The 24,442-nt window shown below is 37.4% G+C and overlaps 1 protein-coding gene across 4 annotated transcripts in view; it reads right to left on the reverse strand.

Annotated features, from left to right (window-relative positions):
- TSHZ3 (teashirt zinc finger homeobox 3) overlaps window positions 1-24,442 on the reverse strand; it is a 69,503-nt gene that overhangs the window by 31,149 nt on the left and 13,912 nt on the right. Inside the window, exon 1 of one of the 4 annotated variants that reach the window (XM_084644197.1) lies at window positions 6,740-6,764. The exons of the other annotated variants lie outside the window; for them this stretch is intronic. Within the exon in view, the coding sequence (XP_084500323.1) occupies window positions 6,740-6,749 (10 nt within the window). The 5' untranslated portion in view covers window positions 6,750-6,764. Of the gene's footprint in view, window positions 1-6,739; window positions 6,765-24,442 lie in introns of those variants that run through there. 4 annotated transcript variants of the gene reach the window in all.

The following is a 24,442-nucleotide window of genomic DNA, read 5'->3' on the forward strand; positions in this document are numbered from 1 at the left end:
GCTTTCATTTTATCTTTGTGTTATTGTAATTTTATTGAATTGCTTATTCATTCTTTGATATTGTGTTTTAATGGTATTATAAATCTGTTTTATGTCTGATAGGAGCCTCATTGTAAACTGATATAACAGATAATATGGCAATTCACCATAAAAATTCTAAACCAAAAATGCAGATCAGAACGCAAAGAAGCACTTTAATTCATTCTGGGTTTCTTTTCATTTTATTTTTTAATTATTTTTCATGTGCTGGTTGCCATCTGTTGATAAAGTATGGTTGTACAAAACTCACAGTACTACACAATAGGAACTTTTGTACAATTCTATTCATAAAAAAACCCAACAGTATAAAAGCATTGCACCTCCCCAGACTGAAGATTAGCTGGTTCATTGTATAAACTGATTTAAATTAGTCACATTTGGAACTAAATCTTTTATTAATTATTATTATTATTATTTTGGGTAATTTTTCAGTATCATGAATAATACAACAAAAATCCACCTTCTACAATGTGTCCTATTATTCATATTCTTTTATTAAAAACAATGAAAAACAATTATGATAAAAGATGTTATCAACATATAGAGCAATTATGTCATAAACCAACTACAGCTCAGAAACTTAACAGGAAGTTCATGCAATAGAAGCATGTAAGCCTGCCAAATCTAAATAATAAAAACTCTATTAACAGAAGCCTATTATGACAAAAAGTGTATGACTTGGCCAGCACTATTCTGACAAATGTCCAATCCTGTAAGTACAGCTCAAATTTGAAAATGTATTAGGAACTTTATAGCTTACTTGCAGTACTTCACAGCTTTCACTGACAACTACGTTCACTATCCTTCTTCCCATGCAGTAGAACATATCTGAGTGCAGCTTTTCTTTACAATTTGTATTTAGTTTGGGTTAATCTTCTGACTTGAAAACAGAGTTGTTTCACTTGATAACATACTGATTACTTCTCTCAGGAATGAGGATAAATACTAAAGTATTCAGCTAGAAATAAGGTAATAACATGTCCACAGAAGTAATATATTATTAAAATTAAAAACAAAAAACACACCTACTGAAGGTCAATGACTTAGCAGCATGCTGATGCATACATGTTTTCACATGATTTCTAAAAGTAATGAATCATGCTGTCATTAAAAGAAATACCACTGTTAAAACAGAAAAATCTTGTGTCCACAAATATTAAAATCATTTAGTTTTCTTAATAGTTTTATAAAAGAAACAACTATTTCCAGTAACATTTTCCTAGGCTTCACATGGTTTTTTTTGTTTTGTTTTGTTTTTTTGGAAGGATTATATACCTATTTGTATCACTGAAGTTTTAGAGCAAACTAAAAAAAACCAAGGAGATTTAACACTAAAAGTTGACCAGCATCAGAGTACATGCTGAACTATGATCTACCTGAAATCTTAGTGAGTGATTGGTGACTCTTGTGATATCCAAGTACAAATAAGATGAGAGAGTTCAGAGCAGTCTCATGTCTGAGCACTCAACTTACTTATTTCAGTATGAATCACAACCCACTCTTGATATAAAAGAAGTATGGGGACCTTGAACCTGCTCTTGGATAAAACAGAGGGCACTTTAATATGCTACATGCAAAGTTGAAGGCTGCACACGTGTGCCAGTGCATTAGCCACTTACATAAGACACATACCAATGCAAGCTTCGCAATTGATGTGGCTTTTTATATTACCAAAAGGTTTTGTAAAGAGAAAGGAACGAAAGGAAATCTTGGAATCACTGAAGAGTACTTAGAGAGCTGTCACAGGCCAGCTACATATGTGTGCCTAAAATTCTTAAAATATGCATTTTGTAAAGCTGAGCTGAAGTACTTTTTAAAAGCATGGAGCCATGCATTGGTTCTTTATTTCAAAACAGCATGGGCCTTTGGATATTTTTTGGTTAGAGTGCACATGGAAGGAGATTTCAGGCAGGACGATACTGAGCTAATAAAGCATTAATATAAATATGTTTACAGATGACACACAAACACTTCTTAAAGGCAAATAATGCCTTCCCTTTTCCCTGCTCATAGGTTCCTAGGGCTGTGACCGCAGTGAACCAGTGCACAGGAAGGATGCAAAGAAGAAGGAAGCTGAAACATGGTTCCATAGTGCACAGCTTCACTTGGACTCCCTGCATAAGTCCACAGACAAAGATGTAGCATTGGTCCTAGTAAGAAATGGGCACAGGGCCAAGGGATCTGCAGTTATGTGAAGCCATTTTCCCTTACACACGCACACAAGCAGAGGAATTGTGCAAATTACTACCCCGAGGCTACAAAAGTAGCTGTGGGACAACTCCGTAGCTTGGAAACGAGGAGTCCTCACTTCCCAAGGTCTCCTCAGTGCATGGCCCAGTTTCTCAGGCTGTAAGCTGACCCCAAAATGCACAATATCGATCCAATAGGTAGATTTACAGCATTACAGCCTATTATAAAAATACCTATTCAGTTAGTATTTATGAGCCTGAACTGGTAGTTGTTCCAGTTGCATAACTCCCACTGAAGTCAATGGAAGTTTTGAACACTGCAGGAGGAGACACTAAAATGTGAACTGTTGACCCACATAACTGCAGGAACATTTCATAGATATTAAAGGCAATCACATACAGTAATAACAAGAACAAACATCCAGGCAACCTACGTGACATCACTATCTCTGATGATCTATCACACAGTAGCTTCATTCAACTTAATGTAACATGTTACAAAGGAAACATAGATGTTAAACATCAGTCAACACGGTAATGGACAGACAAATGTCTCTACAGTGTTCAGAATGCAAACAGGTTCCTTTATAAGCCCTAGTTTTTAGACTAGCAAAGCTGGTTTGGCTTGGAAAACATCTGACCTTGAGCTGAAGGGAAATGGAATGTTTCTGCAAACTATTGGTCAAACGATATTTGAATTGCAGGTCATTAAGCAAAATAACCAAGCTTGAAATGCAGACTTGGAGGTGATGTGTGTCCCTCTCGCTGAAAAATGGTTTACTGATACTTCTTCAAACTCTCCCCATAGTAGGGTCTCCTCAAAAACTCAAGCACATGCTATCTCAGAAGAAATGAGTCATCATTAAGCAAAGTTGTTAATGACTCTTGTATCTAATTGTAATGGAGAGTAACTGAATTAAGAGTTTTCTCTTTAATGGCTGGCTGCAATTTAGAGGGCAAGGGTCTTGCTATACTTTACCACTGGAAGAAAGGTTTTGCCTCACTTTATCTGGCAAAGGACCATGTTTTGGAGCTAAAGGACCAATCTTCTAGTCCTGATTGTGGGTGGATTATCTAGCCGTTGTGTTGCTCCCTTGTACCAATGGGCACGCTGCAGAATACCAACCAACTTTTTTCTGCCAAGTGTGCTTTGCTGTCAAGTTGCTTTTCAGTTAAAATCATTATAAATTGCCTTAAACATCAGAGCCACTGAGTAGTAGCTTCTTAACTGAAGTTGTAACCAGCTTTAACTCTGCTTACAACTTTGCTCAGGAAAGATACTTCTGTGATAACTTGGTGTCATTTTAACCAATGTGTCAAACTTTTTTGGGTCCCTCAAGCTAAAAAAAAACAAAACAAAAAACCCCACATAGCTTGACTGTAAAATTTCAATACTTAGCAGTTAAATGCTACCATATTTTAGAGTTATACAGCTTAGAGGTTATATAGCTACACAGGTTCATCTTTTTAATCAAACCTAAAAGATTTATTTACAAAAATTAGTATTATTCTTTGAATCAGCAGGGCATGTTTCATAAAGACTACAAGAATTCTATAAAGTCAGCAGGTCCCAATGGGTAGTTTTTACAGTCTATGAAGAGAAGCAGCAGAAGAGAAATGGGAACGTTGCGGTTCACTCTAAACCTTGACAGGGCTTTTTAAGGCACTGGGAGTTAGACAGTTTTGTGTGTTCAAAGCTCTGCAGAACAAGAAGATTTAGGGGGAATGGGGACCCTATGGGTGTTAAGGAATCCACTCTGTAGTGGCATCTGGGGGAAGTAGGAGCCTCTCGGAGCTCATATGAGAGCATGCAGGGCACTGGTGCTTCAAACTATAGGAGACGTGTAAGGCCTTGTGGATCAACTAAACTCTACGCTGCCCCCCCATTTGAAAAAACAAGGACAACCAACTGAGCAAAACTTCATGAGTTTTACTCGACGATTGTTACTGTGACTATTAAGAAATATTATAATTAAAAAACATGCATTTAAAAGTATGGAAATAAAGAGTTAAAAGAAAGTTATGGAACAGTATTCAATTTCCCTTACTGTTGACTTACACGCTTTTAAATGCAGAGAGTTGGCTGGCTTTCAACTGTGACATTTTTTGATATATATACTTAGTAGCAACCTTGAAGGGTATTGGGTTCTGTCAATCCATGCAGAGCGTAAACAAAAAAAATCTTTACATTACAGTCTATTGGCCTTCATTAACCTATAGACTGTAAAGGCTCCAAGAGAAACCAGGCCATGGAAGTGTATCTGTGACCATGAGTGTTGTCTAGTTGTGATATGATGGGACTGAGCATCTGAACTTCCAGGTTCATTCCCTGCCCTGGATTGACCTGCTGTATCACATCAGCCAATTTACTTCATCTCTCAACTCTTCTGGTTATCCATGTCTAAAATTACTGCAGTATGTATGTAGCTCAGAATGTACACTTTGGGTCAAATTCTTTGCTTGTGCAAAAATGGATATTGCTCCACTGACCTCCATGGAATTTCACCCATTAACATCAACAGAGAATTTGGCTTGCAGTTCATGTTCTGATGCTGAATTAATTAATTAATGCTTGTAAAATACTTTGGGAAGATATGATGCAAGGTGCTATACCAGCGCAAATATCATTAGTATGCTTAGAATCTATGGGTGGTATTTTCAAAGACAAAAAGCATACACACTCCTCTTATGCCCATGGTTGGAAATTTTGACCCCTATGAAATTAAACACTATAAAGCCATCCTAATTCTTCCACTAAACTAATAAAATTGATAAGACCACAAAATACATTAGCCACCAGCTAGATTTAAGTTCTAACTTCACACATTCAGGTTTTAACCTATTTGACTCAATACTCCCTGTAAAGATCTGGGTTTATTATTTACAGTCACCAATGGTCCATTTAAAGAAATTGCAATTTGGAGTTCTGTTTCAATCACTGTTTTGCCCACCAGTTGGAGTAAAAAGTGAAGAGACAGAGAGAACATATGCAGAGCTTTATAACGGAGTGACTGTTGTATGTTCTTTTCCTTGTCAAGTGTTGGAACTATACTTTAGCCATTCAGCCTTCCTCAAAATTAAGCCTTGACAGCAATGATTAGTGAATTTGCCCTGATGCAGTCATAAAAGCCAAGCTTTTTTTTTCGCAAAAAGAAAAGGAGTACTTGTGGCCACTTAGAGACTAACAAATTTATTTGAGCATAAATTTGTTAGTCTTTAAGGTGCCACAAGTCCTCCTTTTCTTTTTGCGGATACAGACTAACACAGCTGCTACTCTGAAGCTTTTTTTGTTTGCTTAAAAAACCAACTTTACACATTTTGCTCAAACAATGTATACAGCAAGACTTAAAACACGATTAGTAAAAAAAAAAAAAAATCAAAGCCTATTTATAAACTATATGAACACAACCATTCATCTTAAACTGGTACACCCCACCTTCAGTTGTATGCTTTGAAGAACTGCCTATTAGATTATTTTCCTTTTAGGCTGGGATTTTCAAAGGAGTGTAAGGGAGGTGGGAGCCCAAATTCTATTAGATTTACAGGTTTTCATTGGATTTGAGTTTTAGGAATCCAAATGCTTTGAAAATCCCATCCCTAAATGTTAACACTTTTCACCCAATTCTAAAATGTCTTGTGCCAAGATTCAGCCAAGAATTCATTTTTACAGCCAGGTAATAAACCCCCTGATCATGGCAAGAAAACCTTGCAGGAAGTTTTGCTGAGATAATGGGCACTGTCAAAATAGCCTATTTCCTCTTACAGTAGGATGTTATATAAACTAACTGCTTTTCAATATTAAGAAAAATAGGTTAAAATATTTTGAGGGAATTAAATAATTCGGACTAAATTACATTGTAAGCTCTTCAAGGCAGAGAACGTATTTTCCTATGTGTTTATACAGTGCCTAGCACACTGGGGCCTTTGATCACAGCTGTAATAAATATAAATAATGATATACACCCTCCCACACATAAAAACGTGCTATAACTCTTTCCATCCTCACCTTTCCATCAAGATAAACTACACTAAAGGAAACATTAATATAAAATAGAAATAATAAATCCTGTTAGATTCTGCGTAAAGTACATTATATTATCACACAACATTTTCTATATGGTATCCATCAGATCTCTTTTGGATGCTGTAGGTTCAGAGTCATCTGAAGTAGTAGAGAACACAGGATCAAGTTTAGTAAGCAAATGTACTGTTTGTGTTTGGCGAAAGGTGTAGTGTACAACTCATTTTGGATATCATGAAGAAAATAAATCCCTGGGGACACGCACACACAAATCCCAGACAAATGAGTTGATTTTGACATTTTAGTGCCTGGGAAAGCGAAGAAATCACAGTTATTTTTCTCAGAGGAACATTTAGGAAAATGCTGATGAGATGTCCCAAAACATTACCACAATATCATCAATCACATTTAAAAAAAAATATTTAACTGCTTCATAATCCTTTAACATTATTTACACAAAGCACAAAAGAACATTTCTAGCATCACCTACTGTGCTGCATGTTGTACACAGATACCTTTACAATGTTTGTTTTGCAGTAGCTGCACAGGGGGGTGACATCTCATATTAGAAGCATCCTTCTATACCTGTAATCAGAGCAGGTTCAGATAGATCATTGCAATACAAATTATATACCAGCATTTAAGGTATTTAAGTCATGAGACATAATCACTAAAGAAAGTAAAGCATCTGGTATACGGAGGAAAAGAAAAAGAAAGTGAAGTTCTCCAGTATTTGTGATCTAGAATGTAATGATTTTTACATTTATATTTTCTTTCTCGTTAAGATGCTTTGCTGGGAGTGGAGTTAGTATAGGACTTTCAAGGCAAAGGGTCATATGTTCTGAAATATAACTCCATCTCAAACTGCTACCCCTGTTTTAAAACCTGTTTGTAATACAGGACCAAGTCCAGCACGGCCAAGGATAACTGAAATGCAAACTTATTTGTTTGTATTCCTCCCTGAAAATGCAACATGGTGCTCTGTACACTGACTAATACATACATACAGACAACATGTCTAGTATTCTAAAATCCTCAAGATATCTTAACTGAGTATCATTCTTATATTTAACTTTAAGCTAAAATGTGGGCAACACAGCCCTCCAAACACACATTTTCAATCCTATTGCAATATACTATACAGAAAAACTAACACATAGTATAGACATTAAATTAAGAGTAGTTTTTGCAACAAGATTTGTTCCTTAATAGTATCAGTGCTTTGGCCAGGTTTACTGTAAACACTGACAGTGTGTATAATCTCTATAAATCAACACTGTATGAAATGTTGAATAGTTTACATGGTATAATTACAAAGAAAGCTAAAATACTTGTTGTAATATTTTTTGAGAAACTAACCTGGCAACATGTCCCAGTGTATGAAATCAAGCATCTGCATTATTTGATCTAATGCTATAAAAACATGAAAGTTGTAGCACCTGTGAGAGTGAAGAAAAATGGAACACAAAAATATCTTTTAATTAAATATATTAATGGTAAATAGTATTCCAGCAAGGGAATTTTTAATTTATTAAATTTTTTTGTTGAAGTCCAAAATATATACTCAAGTAACTGTCAACTATTTCAATATGTACTCAGGTAACTTATTTTGTTTGCTTTCTAAGTTATTTGCTCCCTGATGTTTTACCCATCATACATTCAATCAGCAACCAGTTAAATCTTCCTCAAAGCAAAGCAAATATTCCCTTCCACCCTTGTAAAGAAAAAGAAAGGAAGGAGGACCAGGAAGGCCTCATAACCAGCAGTTTAATGACATGTCCCCACCAAATACATAGGAAACCCATTCTGAGCACACACCACACAGTTGAAGAGCGCTGGATCTGGGGGAGCACGTCAGGCCTCAGAAGGAAGCAAGCTGAAGGAGCCACTCTACGGGGCAACCTTCTGCCACATCTGGCAGCTCTCCAGTGGCAAATCCACATGAAGCAATGCTGGCTGAACCTGCATTAAATCACCCCCACGGCCTCTGTATATCCTTATTGAGAAAAGACTGCAGTACAGAGCCTGGATAAGGCTGAGGCAGCCAACGAAAGCATGCCTAGGTGGCCTGGCAAGCAGTATGTCCAGGAAATCTCAGGTGTTGCCTAGTTTCCTTTCAGATCCTCAGGCTCTGAGGGTCTGGAAGACAGTTTTCTGTTCCTGACCTTTGAGGCTGCAAACACCTCCCACACAGACTCTCCGTGCACAGTTTTTAAAGCAGTGTTCCCCCCATTCCCTGTTTTTCATGGGACAGCAGGGAAGCACTTAACCCAGACTATCAACAGAATAGATTAAACAGCTGTCTATTGTATGTTACCATTGTAACCTACATTTTGAAGTGACAGATTATGTGAGGAAGGACTAACTAGCATAAATATAGCATTATGGTAACGAGAACAACCTTTGCTATTTCTCCACTGACTCACTGAGAAAGTGCATGTTTCTTTAATGTTTATAGGGCAGGTTTAAAAATTAATAAAGATTAAAGTTAAACTGAAGAGATGGAAAAAATGAGAAAAATATAAAAAACATTTTAAAACATAGGAAAAAACGCTGGATAAGAAACTACCACTGTGGAAGTGAACATTGGATAAACACTGAGAATTTAGGAAACCTATTGTTTAATGTGCTGGTGTCACAGATCTGTAGGTACTGTGCATTCTGTGCCCCACATTCCAACAACAAGCTGATACATTTGCTCTCTGATCATTATAGAATTTGACAACATCATTTGAGAACTTTACTTACTAAGATATCAATAATTAAATGCTTTCAGTTCACACTTTGTTCTTGTGGATACTGGCTATTTATCTCTGTCCTTTATGGAAGCTAATGGCATAATGGGCAAAACATCAAGAATAATTAAGAAAAACCATCAATATACACTCCATCGGAAGAAATGTAACTTTTGTGCACGGCTCCTGCTTGAAAACTCACATCCTGCACTTAGTTTCAAAATTAAGGAAAGATATCCCTTCCTGATAACTTTTAACTATACTCTGTGTTTAGAGAACATGGTACATACTGTAATTAACGATTTAATAGCCACTAAGTGTACTCTCACTTTCTTGTTAAAAGAATAGCTGGCTGAAACATCAGTTGCCCATTACAGAAAGTACTTCTCTCCTTTGTCAATTTCTTTAGAAATGGTCCCAGTAACATTGTACTGCTTGAAGTGTCAAGACTTGATTTGCAGTAAAGGTACTGTGCACTAGACACATAACAATACAGAATATTTTATAGCTAAAACTATACAATTCAAGTAGATTTTCCACTGTACTGATCAAGCCCAATACTGGGAGGTGCTGAGTTTCCTCTGGGGGATTCAGAGTACCAACAAAGACAACAATTACTATGCTACTAACAACTTGATACAGTCACAGTGAAAAACCAAGACAAAACATATTAATTTGGCTAAGCAGTGGCTGCAGCTTTATACATGTGATTAATAAGCTGGCAACCCCTTACACATACCTGGTCTGTCCCCAGCAGATCCACTACGACCCCCCAGTATATTCCATATAGCAAGCTTGTTAGGCCACAAGATGAGAAAGCATTGCCATGTGTCCCAATCAAAAGGGATACAGCACCAAAAAGTGAAATCCAACAGTCACAGAAATGTAGGGTTGGAAGGGACCTCTAGAAGTCATCAAGAACAATCCCCTGCACTGCAGCAGAATCAATAAAACCAGACCATCCCTGACTGGTGTTTGTATAACCTGTTCTTAAAAATCTTCGATGACGGGGATTCTACAACCTCCTTTGGATGCCTATTCAAGAGCTTATAGTTAGAAAGTTTTTCCTGATATCCAACCTAAATTGCCCTTTGCTCCAGATTAAGCCCCCTTACTTCTTGTCCTACCTTCAGTGGTCATGGAGAATAATTGAACACCCTCCTCTGTATAAGAGCTCTTAACATAGCTGAAGACATACCAGGTCCTCCCTCAAGACTAACATGCAGTTTTTTTAACCTTTTCTCATAGGTCAGGTTTTCTAACTTTTTATCCATTTTGTTACTCTACTCTGGACTCTCTCCAATTTCTCCACATCTTTCCTAACGTGTGGCACCCAGAACTGGACACAGTACTCCAGCTACGGCCTCACCAGTGCCAGCTACAGCGGGACAATTACCTCCCATGTCTCACATACGACATTTCTGTTATTATACCCCAGAATTATATAAGCCTTTCTTGCAATCACATCCCATTGTTCACTCATGTTCAATCTGTAATCCACTATAACCTGTTTTATCTACATTGACGACCCCTACTGCCTTGAATCTGTGGCCCAAAGTAGGAGTCCATCCCTGCATCTAAAACTCACCCAGCATTCTAAGTATTGCTCAACCCCCACTCTATGCTCAAGTTTGAGATAAAAAACAAGAGGAATGAACACACAAAAAAAGGGACTACAATCTCCACAGGACAGAAACTGATGATAATAATAATAATAATAGTAGTAGTTCCCCAGGCACTACTCCATGGGAATCCCAACCACATAACAAAGTTTGCAGCACAGTACTCCCACAATTGCCACAGAGTATTCAAGGGGAGGGAAAAGTCATCCCACAAGGCTAATCACCACCATGGGCAAAACATTTCTTCCACATCATAAAACTGATAATCAGCAAGAGCCCTAACCCCTCCAAAAAGTACCCCTGCAACACACAACTGTACCCACCTCCAGTGTCATGTCCTAAGCAAGCTGTGCCTGAAAACTACGGCATAGAACAGCATGCCTCCTCTGAAGCTATACTATAAACCCCAGGCATAGAGTACAGAAGAGAACATAGCCAGTCTAAGGGCAAGAGGGTTACAAACCTTCCAGGCACGTAATCCCATGCCACCACACCACCTATCCTTGCAGGATACGTGGAGCCAATCACAAGGTCATTGTATAATTTAAACCCCAGGCTATCCCCCAATACTGAGTGCTTGCCAGCGTGTAATTCCCATTCAAGGGTGGATGTGAACTGGAGACACTTTTAAGACTCAAGAGCTATCAATAATAGGAAGCTAACTGTTGCCTGACCTCTGGAAAATGGCTCCCTTTCAGATAAGCAGTTGCACATAACTGCATATCCCTCCTTTCAAAAAGCATAATCCTATCATAATTTAAGCAGAAGTAGTTTTCAATTCCAGTTCATCAATGATTTCACTCAGTGTTCAAGTTGGTGGCAAAGTTCTTACAAAAACCATATTAGCTCCACAAATGTTTATCTTTAATCTACAAATAACTACATTTGGAGAAAATGAAATGCTGCCTTTTCATCATTAAATTATGCAAGACTTGCAATCTTCATGAGCAAATTTATTGCAATGAAAATGGACATCTTCGTAAAGGACTGGGTAATCTGAAGTAGAAATAAGCCACCAAAAACTTAAGGAAGAAATATTACAGGAACCAGCATGTCAACCCTAATTGTGTAATTACTTTTTGGCTTGGTCATATAAGCTAGAAGCAAAAACCAAGAGACAATGGTAATTTCTTACTGCTGAAATGAAGGTGTCAAACTGTCTCATGTGTTCTGTGTGCTCTAAGCTAAAGTTTACATTTATATCATGTTACTTCAATTACAATCTTAAGAGAGACTTGAATACTTTAGCAACATTAGGCCAGCATTCAATGTCATTAAATGTTAAACATACACTAGCAGTTGCTTGTATCAATAAGTTTTCGTATATGTGCTAGTGAAATTCCAGTGTGTGTACTGTGTTGACTAAAAAGATTCAAACCCTGAACATTTTTATTTTTACACTCAAATCCTCTCCGCTCCACCCCCAAAAAGACACATACTACACCAGTGGACAAACTCCTAACATTGGGGCGAGGCAGAGAGTTACCTCTATTCTGATACTTAGGGCAGCACCTTTTATGTGAGGAACTTTACACATGTAAACGAGCTTTACACATGTCAGATCAATGGCAATGTGAAGTACAGTACGCATATATGGGCCTGATTCTGCCAATGGTGCTCATGTTGAGTAATACCTTCACATCCAAGACAGTCCAGCTGAAACGTACTATTCAATATGGGAAAGGACTGCAGAATTGATGTGGTCTGGTGTGATATGGCAGGGAAGAGAACTCAAAAATCCTCCCCTTGTTCCCTCCTTTGACATCTAGACTACACTATCTTCCTTATTCTCATGGTCTAAAGGTAGGTAGATGTATCTGTACCATTCCCCTACCATCTACTAGGACAAGTCATTAACTGTCTTTTTCAAAAGCAGCCCAAAGCAATCTTTATACTACTACACATTATTGTCACTTCATTTTATAACGTATTTGTTTTCATTTCTTCAATTTCTCTCTTGTGGGACTGAGTCCTTTGGTATGGTACTGACAGATGTGAGTGTTAGAAGTGCAAACTTTCTTCCTTGGCAGACAGAAATCAATTAAACAAAGACCACTTTACAGTAAATAATCAGAACAGAGTATGCAAGAGAAACAAATTATACAAATAGCAGTTGAGTAACTACAAAATGAATATGTATGTGTGTGTGTGTGTGTGTGTGTTCAAAGCCACAAATGTGGGTTGTGGATCATCCAAAATGAGTGCTGATTAAACCTTTATTCTATGCCACATTATCATGTGTTTTTATCCATGCCACACAGGTTTTTTTCAGTAACATATTTTAGGAATGTTTTAAAAAAAGAGTTTTCAAACATTTTATTGTGACTATTTCTTGTAACACTCCAGCTGTAACATGGCCTGAGATACCATGAGTCCAAGTATATCCAGGCTCAAAGTAGGAAAAAATACAAAACACCACCCTTCAAAAATGACATAATATAGCTTTTTACACAAACAAATGTTAAGTCTAATTTATTAGTCCTCTTCAGGGATAGAGTCAAGTGCTGAGAGCCTCTCCTTTCCAGTAGTACAAAACTCCTGTCTCTTTCCCTACAAGAATGTAAAATGACATACCTTAAAGCCATGATACTTTTGTATTTATAAACATAATTTCTGGCCCAGAATTGTTTTTTTGCCATGTCCTGGACCTCAAGTAGGTATAATTTAGGGGGAAATTCCATACTAAGGGGGAAAAGGAAGGAACTTTTCCCTGACAAGCTCTTATAAAATGACAGCTGTTTGAAGCTGTTCACGGGTTAGAATGTTAGAACAACTCCCAGGGAGACAGCAGGCAATGGATTATAGGTACTTAATAAATTACACAGGCATGTGACAAAGAAGTTATCACATAGATATCACAACCACATGTGCATACACTCTATCTCTGTGTACATACAGATAGCTAGCTCTATAGCTCTTTAAAAAAAATCATCACACATTCGGTTATGTACATATACATAGTACAGAAGAGGAGAATTGCCATTTGTAAATTTCCCAAGAAACTGTATTTGACAAAAGAAAGACAGGACCAAATCCTGCTCACTGTAGTCTGTGAGTAAAGTCCCACTGAAATCAGCGAGGTGAGTCCTGAATAAGGGCTGTAAGATTTGGCCACAAAATGTACAGTTGATTGAGTAGACTAACCAATTACATAAAGAATATCACCTTTATATTTCCTGAAATTGTCTAGAAGTATTAGAATATGCCATATTTAATTTCTAAATATATATTTAACTTATTAAAATGTCAGTTATGATTTTTTGCATATATCTAAAAAAGATTGTATCCATATATGCATGAAGGACATTGATTCCCTTATTGTTTGACTTTATACATATTTATATTTGATTAAAATATAGTAATTAAAAAAATTGAAGCCAAATTTTAAACTGAGATTCATATATAGAATAACTACTGACATGAATGGGAGCCACATGCACAAAGATCCGAGACCAAAATTTGGCCCATTTTTACCTAGCTTCCTCAATCTCTAGTTTCGGATATGAGTAATTGGGACAACTGTAACATTAGCTGTATTGGCATTCCTTAGACTTATTTCTCCTTCACTTCCTCTCAAAGAGCTTTCAGAAGTTTTTTTTTTTCTTGTTTGTTTTTGTTTTAATTTAGAATCATCCTTTTTTAATTGTAAAAAGAGCATTTTTTCTCTGCAGCTGCTTTACCTCTACTACAGTTTTTGGTTTTAAAAACTTGCAAAACAAGCTATTTCCCAGAGCAGCTGTCCCTGCCTGACATGCAAGTTCCTTACCCTAAATAGTTCAATGTCTGCCAAATGACTAATTGTGGGGGAGATACTTTCAAATTATGTGAAAGGTTACACATATATGTGAAAGCAAGAAAATAGTAAGTTAAATCATAAACGCTGCCTTTAATAATCATCACTGACATGTCATTGTTCATCTTTAAAATTTTACTTGTAACATTAATCCTCACAGCACCTCAGTGAGCTACTGTAATTACCTCCACTTTACAGATGGGAAATTGAGGCACAGAAAGATTCTGTGATTTGCCTGTGACGCCACAGAGAATTCAGGAATTCCTAGCTCCCAGTCTTGTGCTCAGTTCCCCAAACCCCACCCCTTTCCTAAACCCAGAGTCACACACGGTCCCCTAAAGATATCAAAACAGCTATTGTCACACTGGACACGAGACCTTGAAAGTACAATTACCTTAAGCCCTGCTTCCAATAATAAGCTCTGCAGTTGCCAGTTTCACAGGCACATAGGGTTGGCTCTGATTCAAGCTACCTTGCGTAGCACATATAATCAAATCCCTTCAGTGCTCCGGTACAATGGAATGGATGCATACCGAAGCTGTATTTTGCAAATGCCCTTGATTTTGTGGGTTAAAGACAAATCTTTAATATTATTTTAATGTAATTTTTTTTATTCCATTTATTTTCCCTCATGATAACATTAAAAAGGAAAGCAAAATGTGACTGACATGTTGCGTGATCCTACTCTCATTTGGACATGACATACAAACAGACCCATTAACATTTAGCTGAAAATTCTAAACATTCTGGAAATTCATATTATTAATAGCACAGATGATATTCTGGGTGTTCATAACATGAAATGTGTTTATGATGTATTTGGGGTACATTTTCATATCAGGGTCTATGAAAGTGAAAGTGGCTTAGGAAGGGTTTACAATCCTGTTTAGAGAGAAATATATATTATATAGTATATTAGTATGTGTTCCTTACATACTCTGCATCATAAGCTATTACAATATATGCTGGAATCATCATTAGTACAGTATAGGATCTGCACTACAGTATAGGATCCTGCAGTCACTCCATGCAGAGAGCGCTCACTGAATTCAACATAAATGCCAGATGTGAAGCAGCTCCAAGACTGGGCCAATGGTCCAAATTCAGAGGTGATGCACGAAGGAATCTCACTTGGGCTTACGTACACTTTATTCCAACAGCATTTACATCAGGTTACTTAAATTCCCTTAGACCGTGGTCCCCCTCCCTCCTCAGATGCAGCTTAGACTCCTAAATTTGGCCCTGTGTTTGCAAGTTTTGGATCCATACAAACAAAAACATAGTAAAAATGATTATACAAACAAATTGCTATGTATGCAGTACAGCTCTATTTCAGCTTCAAAATATCAGCTATTTTATTTCAATGGTTTTGTCTTTGGAATGGTTACCTGCAAAATTTCATTTTAAAATAGATTAAAAACAAGACCATGTTAAAAACCAAAGTCTAAAAATTAAAAACTTTTTTGTGTGAATTTGTAATTTAAGAAATATTTAAAATACACACCAAAACTTACAAATACTGCTATGCTAAGCCAAACAATGTGACATTTCAAATACTAGAGAACTATACAACTGAATCACAAACATCTCCAAAGAGGATTTTGTAACGGAATTCCTGACAGACCAGAGGTGCGGTAAGGAGTCATGGCTTCAACAAAGCTTTAAGGTAAATATATATTTAAAATATTCTCATGTCATACAATTTGTGATTTTTGGTTCACTGTCAAATTAATAAGAGCATCTTTTTTATTTTTCATAGCTTGTAATAGCTTATTCATCTTTTTCTGGTTTTGTCACTGATATTTCATGTCTGCCTTGATCTTATTTTTAATCTAATTTACATACATACAAGCACCAAAAGACAATCATGATAATAATAATACACATTGTTGTATGGCTACAATGTAACTTGAAACTTCAAGACTGCAGCTGTATTTCATGCTCTGTCTTTGCTTGCTGTGTTTTGTCATAATGAACAGAATTAAAAACCCTGATGAAGATGACATTTTCTGAAAATGCATCTATGTACACAGATTTTAAAAAACACTAATAGTTTTAGGCCACGTATCTTGTTGCTGTGTTTCCCACCACACTGCTCCCGAATATATCAAGGATGGTGCATCCGGAACACAACTACCTATGTACTGGGGGCTGTACCTGGTCTGTCTAGATGTTCTATTGATTTTAATAGAATGTCCATTTTAAATAGCAATGCAGGAGAATCCATGGAGAAAAAGTAAACTGCAGAAAAATTACAAATGAACTCGGGTGCGTTTGCTGAACTCCATTTCTAAAAGAAATATGGGAAGTAACCTTGGCATCTATAAAAACTATACCCTTCCTTTTATTTTCTCCAGAAATATTACGAAGGCAAAGAGCATGTTTCCATACAAAGAATGTATAAAATCACTGATTCAGCACAAAATTATCTTCATAAGATAAGAACATCTGCAGTGTTCTAATGCTACAGTCTAAACATTGGGCAACTGGCCTTGCTCCTTCACTTCTCAGTGATAATGTGTGATATGTGCCGCCTAACAATACCATCATTATAAACTTTATTATTACATTTGGTATGTCATGGTACGTCTGGCAACAGATTACTGAGATACAGCACAGTATATAGTGCTCCCACACATTTCAGGGCAATTTACTGAATTCCAGTATAACCTAGCTACTTAATGTTTCTGGAATGTATAAACACTATTAACTGCTAAAAACCCTGTATCAACATTTCAGAAATAACCATTAAATAAGTTGGCTGCTAACAGTTAAGGAAGATTTTGATTTATTGAATAAAGTATTGTCACGGGACGAAAAATCAAGATCAAATTTTTAGGGAGACTTGACATATTACCTATAGCCAGTGTAATTTTGTGCTAAAACATTAAGGATGAAGAGTGCATTTTTGGAATAGGATCCATCGCCAAATTTGCACAATGACATTATCTATCAAGATAGATTCTTGATTGTGATAATACTTTCCATTTATAAACTAATACAATACAATTACTGATATTAATAAAACTTCCTTGACACCGGATTACTAATTGCATAGCCACTGTGAAACAAATTATAATTGTAAATCTGATAGAATGCCAACATGGAAAATGCTATGTCCTGACTCATTAGTAACATACATTGCACAGGAAAAAAGGACTGCTAAACACGTAGGGGAATATTTTCAAATGCAGTTATGCACCTAAAGATGCAGGTAGACACCTAGGGGGATTTTCAAAAGAACCCAGGCACCTGATTTAGGTATTTGGGCATTCTGAAAATCCCAGTAGGCACCGCTCTGCATCTTCGGATGTCCAAATACCTTAAAAAACTGGCCCCTAGATAATACAGTGATGGGCACTCTACAAATCCCACGGATAGACAGCATGTAAGACAAAGTTTAAAAAATATTCTCTACCTTGTGATCTTTTCCAGCTTCATTCCCAGAGTTGAGACTGTGGGCCTGATCCAAAGACTCCTATTGACTTCAAATGGGCTTTGGATTGGGTCTTGTAAGAGCAACCAATGATGGTATTGATTTCCCCTCTATTTACTCCCAATGATAGCCAACAGCAACACTGCTGACTTCAAACCCTGCCTCTAGCAACAAGCAGCGAACTTGTTCTGTGTACTGGCTAAATGTGAAAAATCCCCCCCCCCAAAAAAAAAAAAAAAAAAAAAAAAAACCCTTATTCCTTAATTGACAACAGCAATAAGGATGTTCAGGGCAGTCCCAACAAGAACACCCAAGTTTATCTTGACCCATATCTGGCTAATATTAGTCACTTAAAATATTAACTGTTTATGATCCACGGCCCGAGCGTACTTTGGGCTTTGTTGATTAATTTGTAAATCTAATATTTTCTACAGTGATAGGGCATGTAATTCAGATAAGCACTTCTCAAACAGCAGCCCACTGAGGACTTGCTGGTGGGTCTGCAGAGAGCCAGTTTGTCCCATGATATTGGCTCTCTGCCTTGCTTTCAGCAGCTACAAAAAAAAAAAAAATCAAATACTTTCCTATTATTACTTTCCCAGGTAAGCAACTGCTGCAAATGCAACTGGAATGACACAGTATTGTGAATGGGAGAGTCAGGTACTCCTGAGACAACCTCTCAATTAAGTTGTGTTCCACACAGAATAGATTTATATAAGAACACATGGTTGAGACAAGTTCCTAAGGGTGGGAAGCTTTGTCCTTTTAATGCCTGTAAAGCAGCAGTTCTCAAACTGTGGGTCGGGACCCCAAAGTGGGTCACGACCATTTTAATGGGGTCTCCAGGGCTGGCTTAGACTTGCTGGGGACCAGGGCTGAAGCCCAAGCCCCACCACCCAGGCCGAAGGCTCAGGGTTTCTTTACAGCCCCCCAGCCTGGGGCTGAAGCCATTTAGCTTCAACTTTGCCCCCTCCCCCCCCGCCCAAAATGGTGGGGCTCGAGCTTTGCCCCTCGCAAGGGCAGCAGTGCTTGGGCAGACTCAGGCTTCTGTCCTGCGTTGTGTAGTAATTTTTGTTGTCAGAAGGGGGTCGCAGTACAATGAAGTTTGAGAACCCCTGCTGCAAAGCACTGGGTACATCAGTGGTGATACGGACTATAGTAATCATTACTTATACATGGTCTCATGCATTAAAGATCTTGTAAGAACTTTTTTGTTGGATACATGCTACAAGCCTTGGGGTGCTCAAGAGGTTAATTAATTATTATTATTTATTTAGTTATTTGTATTGTGGATCCCATTGAGCTAGGCATTGATCAAACACAGAAAAAAAACACAGTCCAATACCAATGGGATTAAGCAATGCAACCCAACTATACTTTGTATGAAGATAATGGCAGAGTCCAACTACACACTTTTGAACTTTGCTAGTAGGCAGAACTATGGTTCTGTCCTGCATTTTTAACTATGTAGCTTTCTTTTATCAATAATCAGTAAATTTATCTCACAAATTTCTTTTGCCATCTACAAATAAGTTCCTGACTCTACACTAATGCAAACAAGTACATTTTTGTTAGCTGAAAACTAGTACCACCGAACATGCCAAGTAATGAAAGATGTTTTCCTCTGAGAGATGTTAAATACTTAGGTTCTTTCACAAGCAATGAGTATACAAGTTTCAAAATGACAATAACTTTGTTTTGTAATTTATTTTATTGCTTAATCATAAAGGCCAGATTGAGGTTTTGAGTCACACAAATTTGTGTTGCACACTCCTAAGAACAAGAATGTGCTGTAAAATTGTACCTTCTTTTCTTCTCACAGCTGATTGTAAGCTTGTCCTACTGCTTATTCAGCTGGGCACCACAATATGAAATGCAGTCACATAGTAAGATTTCACTACTTCTAGACTATTTTATAGAGAAAGCATACTAACTAATACAGATAGGAACCATTTTATTGCAGGCCAGAGTGGGGGAAAAAAAGGAAGACGTGGTATGCTGGGTAAATTTCACTATATAAAAAACACTCACACTCTTCCCCTGCTGTTTCAGATTCTATTTCCTTCTACTTTTCAAATACTTTGAATAAAAAAGTTAAAACAAGTCAGAACCAGTTAGTCCACACTTGGTTTATTTTTATGTCTCTCTATCCTACCCATAAAGTAACCAATACTGTATTATTACGCACAAATTATCTAACTAATTAAATTAGTATAGTGCTTGCAAAGTGTTTTTGGATTAGATAGATCTGACAGGATGGAAAGCAAGTTGTGTGTTTAAAAATAAACAATTGTTTTAAAGGCTGATGAGTAAATAAGGCCGATATATGGATTCAGATATTTATATTTTAGGGACCTAATAGTCGGCTATTAAGGCCTTTAAATACTAGTTTATTTTCTCCTCCAAGGCTCTAGGCTTCTCTTCTCACAAGACTTTCCCACCAGACTCTGACACCTCTTCTCTCCACAAAAGTCTCTTTTGCACCACCCTATCTTGAAGTCTACATGGGGCTGGGGGAGCCACCTGGTGGCTTAAAACTATTCCACTATTCTGTGGCTTCAAGGCCATCTGGCTTTCTCCCTGGATCTTCAGGTTGCATGAGGTGGCTGTCTTCCACCTAGTACAGCAGATCCACTGCCTTTCACACCCATCATTCCAGAAACAGTGTCCCAGAAAGCCTCTGCTGGATGAGACAAGAGACTATTTGAGACCCCATTTCATAGCAATGAGGCAGGAAATTCTCCTGTCTGCAGCAGACTGAGCCTGGAGTACGAATGTTGCCCCAATCTCCCTTGTGCAATAGCTAAGGAAATTACTCAGGGAAACCTGGACATTTCCCAAACTCCAAGTTCAGTCAGCAGAAGTTTTCTTCACCACGCTGTTGACAAACTGCAGGGTGAACAGAAATATTCCTGCATCACTGAAGAGTCTTTCAGGATTGGGAGACTGTGAACCTAACAAGCAGCCTTGTGAGAATTTGAGATGAAGTGGCAACCAAGACTGAGAGGAGTGAAAAGAGACAGACAGCCTTGAAGGAGTGGAATGAAAGGGGCATCACTCTACACTATGAGAAGTTTTCCAAGGTAAAGAGGGACACTGGAGTCTTTAAGGAAGAGAGAGGGTTCTGAAGAGAGTGGAGAAAGCCCTGGGTCTCAGGTAATGAAGGGTCAGAGGTGGAAGAATATTCAACAGATAAATATAATGCGAGAGACTAGTATATGGCTTGTATATGCCTTATTCAGTTCAGCCATGCACAGTATATAATTCAACCAAGCACACTATGCGTGTTTCTTCTAGATATTTTTCCATATATATCAATGAACATTCAGTAGCTCTAACTGGGACATCACATTTTGCTCAGCACAAAGTGAGTTAAATTCTTTATTTATATTGATGTTTATTATGCGCTACTTCCTATGCCCGTTCACTGGCTAAAAAACCCACAGCCATCAGCAATTACACTAAGCCTCTAAAGTCTGATTGTTCTCTTCATCTGTAAAGTTGTTAAATGTTTGATACTCTTTTTCCAACTTTTAAATCCTAACAAAGAACTAAATTAACTCTGTCTCCTGCAAGGCTTAGTTGCTTGTTTATTTTACCTTCCCCAAAAAGCTTTCTTCTTCTGAATACATAAGGTGCTGGGGGTGGGGAAGGGAAGGGGTCTGAAGTCAGGAAAATAATTTCCAAATGCCCAACTATTTTACATGTGAATCATTAATTATTGGGAATGGGAATAACTATTTTGCCTTATTTCAAGAACATGCAATATTTCACAAGAATATAAGCCAGCATCCTTAGGAAAAAGAATATATAAAAATTCAGGGAGCAAAGACTGATCTAATTTCCTTCTATAAGCAGAAAGGAGAGTAGACTATCATGGGAAAGTACTTTTGCCTATAATCCGCTAAGAAATCACAACCAGACTAAACAGTAGGTGCCTGTTTTTCAATATTCAGCCATCTATCCATGTGTCTCTTATTCAACACTATATTGAAGATGGCACTATATCCCTCCACTCGGGGGAATCTGAACTTTGCCATGGATCCCTATCATTAAATAAAACTCTTTAATCAGCAAACACTACAAAGATATTACTGAGATGTTGGTACATAAGGGGAAAAGTTAAAAACTGAATAACGGGGAAAAGAGTTTTATGACAATTACAAGTTGCTTCACATAGTGATAAAGTTCTCATGTTTACATAATGCACCAAAACATGCTACAAATAGCATTATACATATCTCATATAAATCCATTTGCCAACCACACTCACAGCCAACCCTATGTTTACGACGGTAATGAAAGAATAATGCGTCCAACTAAAATGGAAGTACATAAGTAAACAAAAATGTAATTATCCAACTTAGAATTCAAGTGCCAAACAACATCCCAACACTAGAAAAAAATATCATTGTATTTTTAATGACAGGTTTCAGAGTAACATCCGTGTTAGTCTGTATTCGCAAAAAGAAAAGGAGTACTTGTGGCACCTTAGAGACTAACCAATTTATTAGAGCATAAGCTTTCGTGAGCTACAGCTCACTTCATCAGATGCATCTGATGAAGTGAGCTGTAGCTCACGAAAGCTTATGCTCTAATAAATTGGTTAGTCTCTAAGGTGCCACAAGTACTCCTTTTCTTTTTGTATTTTTAATGACAAGCAGCACTGACTTTTGTTGTATGTCACGTTCATGATACATCTCAAACCAGTTCTAACACAGATACTGCAATGGTTCAACATGTTTTAGTGTGACACTTATACACGCTTCTGGTGAACATTTCCTTTCCTGAGGATCCAATAACTAGAACTATTAACTGAAGTTACAGGTTTCGTCAAGTCATCCAAGTTAGCTTCACCTTGAGCTTCCTACCACCAGTACTGGAAATATTCCAGCTGTATGTAGTGGGTATTGTATTGTAGCCTATATTCAGATGGAACCCTGTTGTGAATTTGTTTTGGTAGTTTTTGTTTTTAGAGGTGTTCTGTTTTCCATTTAAACACTGGAACTGTGTCAAGTGAAACTGGGTGTGAGAGTGTCTTGTGAGATACAGATTATACACAATTAGGAGATGAGCTGCATCGGCTACACTATTTTTGCCTCCTGCATTAGCTCAGGTTGAACTCAAGGAGTTACATTTCTAGCACAGTGTGCCAGGATTGAGATGTGTAATAATAATATAGAGAATCATGCCCCATTATTTTTAACTCCCAAGATTGGTAAAAGCAGTTAAGTGCTTACATCCCTGCATGCCATTCAGATAATTGACCCCAACCTGTAGAAAATGTAAAAGGTCCTTTTATTCTTCTGACTCCTAAGACTTGAGGTTCTTTTCCAATTTTAGAAGCCCTGCTAGTCTGTGGAAGGACTGTGGAAAACAAGTATAGTATCCAAAAACAAAAAGGAGAGAGAAAGTGGTAGTCAGTTCTGTTTTAATGCTTACTAAATAGTAAACTCTAATAATCCAACCTTCATATTTAAACTCCACTACTTTTCACTTTTCTCAAAAACAGATTTCCTGGGCTCTAAACATTTGGCAATATATGTGTAGCGGGCAAAGTACTGTTTCTTGGATAACATACATATACTCTATAATAAAACAGTATTCCTGTCTAATACCTGTGGCTTACAGTATTAGGCCTACAAGCTTCCAGCCTTTTGTCTATTACAGTGTTCAAAAAATGATTCCTTGACTTGCAGGCTGAACACAATATGAGCTTTTCCCAACTTCTTGATACCAGGTCAATGACCCTTTTACATTTTAAAACACAAGTAGTAGGTACCTATTGCCCCAACCTTTGTGTTGGGGCACACTATTCTGAGCCTATTTTTGTGGCATCTGAGTACCTTTACACATTAGATATCTTGACACTGCTTTTTACTATGCTGGTTAAAGAACAATGATAATATTGGAAGATCTGGTTTGGAAAGGACCGCATGAGAGAACCTCTTGCTCCAGAAGCTGATTGAAAATGATGAAGTTATTGCCTGGACACCTCTCCCACTGGCTGAGTTAAGTGCAGTGTTGCAGACTTGTTGAGGTTTGCTTGCCTTCCTGATGGCAGAACTAGAGTAACTACGATAGTCACTATGAGGAATAGCATATGAGACAATACACTGCAAAGGTAACCCAAAATGAAAAAGCTGGATGAAAGCTTTAGGACCTCTACTTGAAGAGACTAACAGTATACTCTAGTCACTGCCAGTGAAGATAGTAATGCTGTAAGAGGCTTAGTGCATGCGTGCAGGAGATTTGTGACAGAAAGTTAGAACTCCATGTCAAGCCTTTCATGCAAACAATAAATATTACTTCTGCTCATAATCAGACTTTTCTCCAGCATCGTCTTTGAATGTTGAACCTTTTTCAATTAATTAAAAACTATGCACTGCAGAGTGCATATTTTATCAGCCCTCAGCTGCTTAAGTGTCTAGAAAAGACCAGGCAGTTTTTCTTTTTCCAGGCAACCCAGAGCAAGTACTTGCAAGGGTCATATCTTTTTAATTATCTTTTCTCTCTTTGATTAATTATTCCGTCTGACAATAGCGTGTTTCTAATGCTATTCACCTGCCTTTGATGATTGACAACTTTTCTGTCTGATTCAAAGCAA

Source organism: Lepidochelys olivacea (assembly GCF_965140295.1).
Source record: "Lepidochelys olivacea isolate rLepOli2 genome assembly, chromosome: 12".
Lineage (NCBI taxonomy): Eukaryota > Metazoa > Chordata > Testudines > Cheloniidae > Lepidochelys > Lepidochelys olivacea.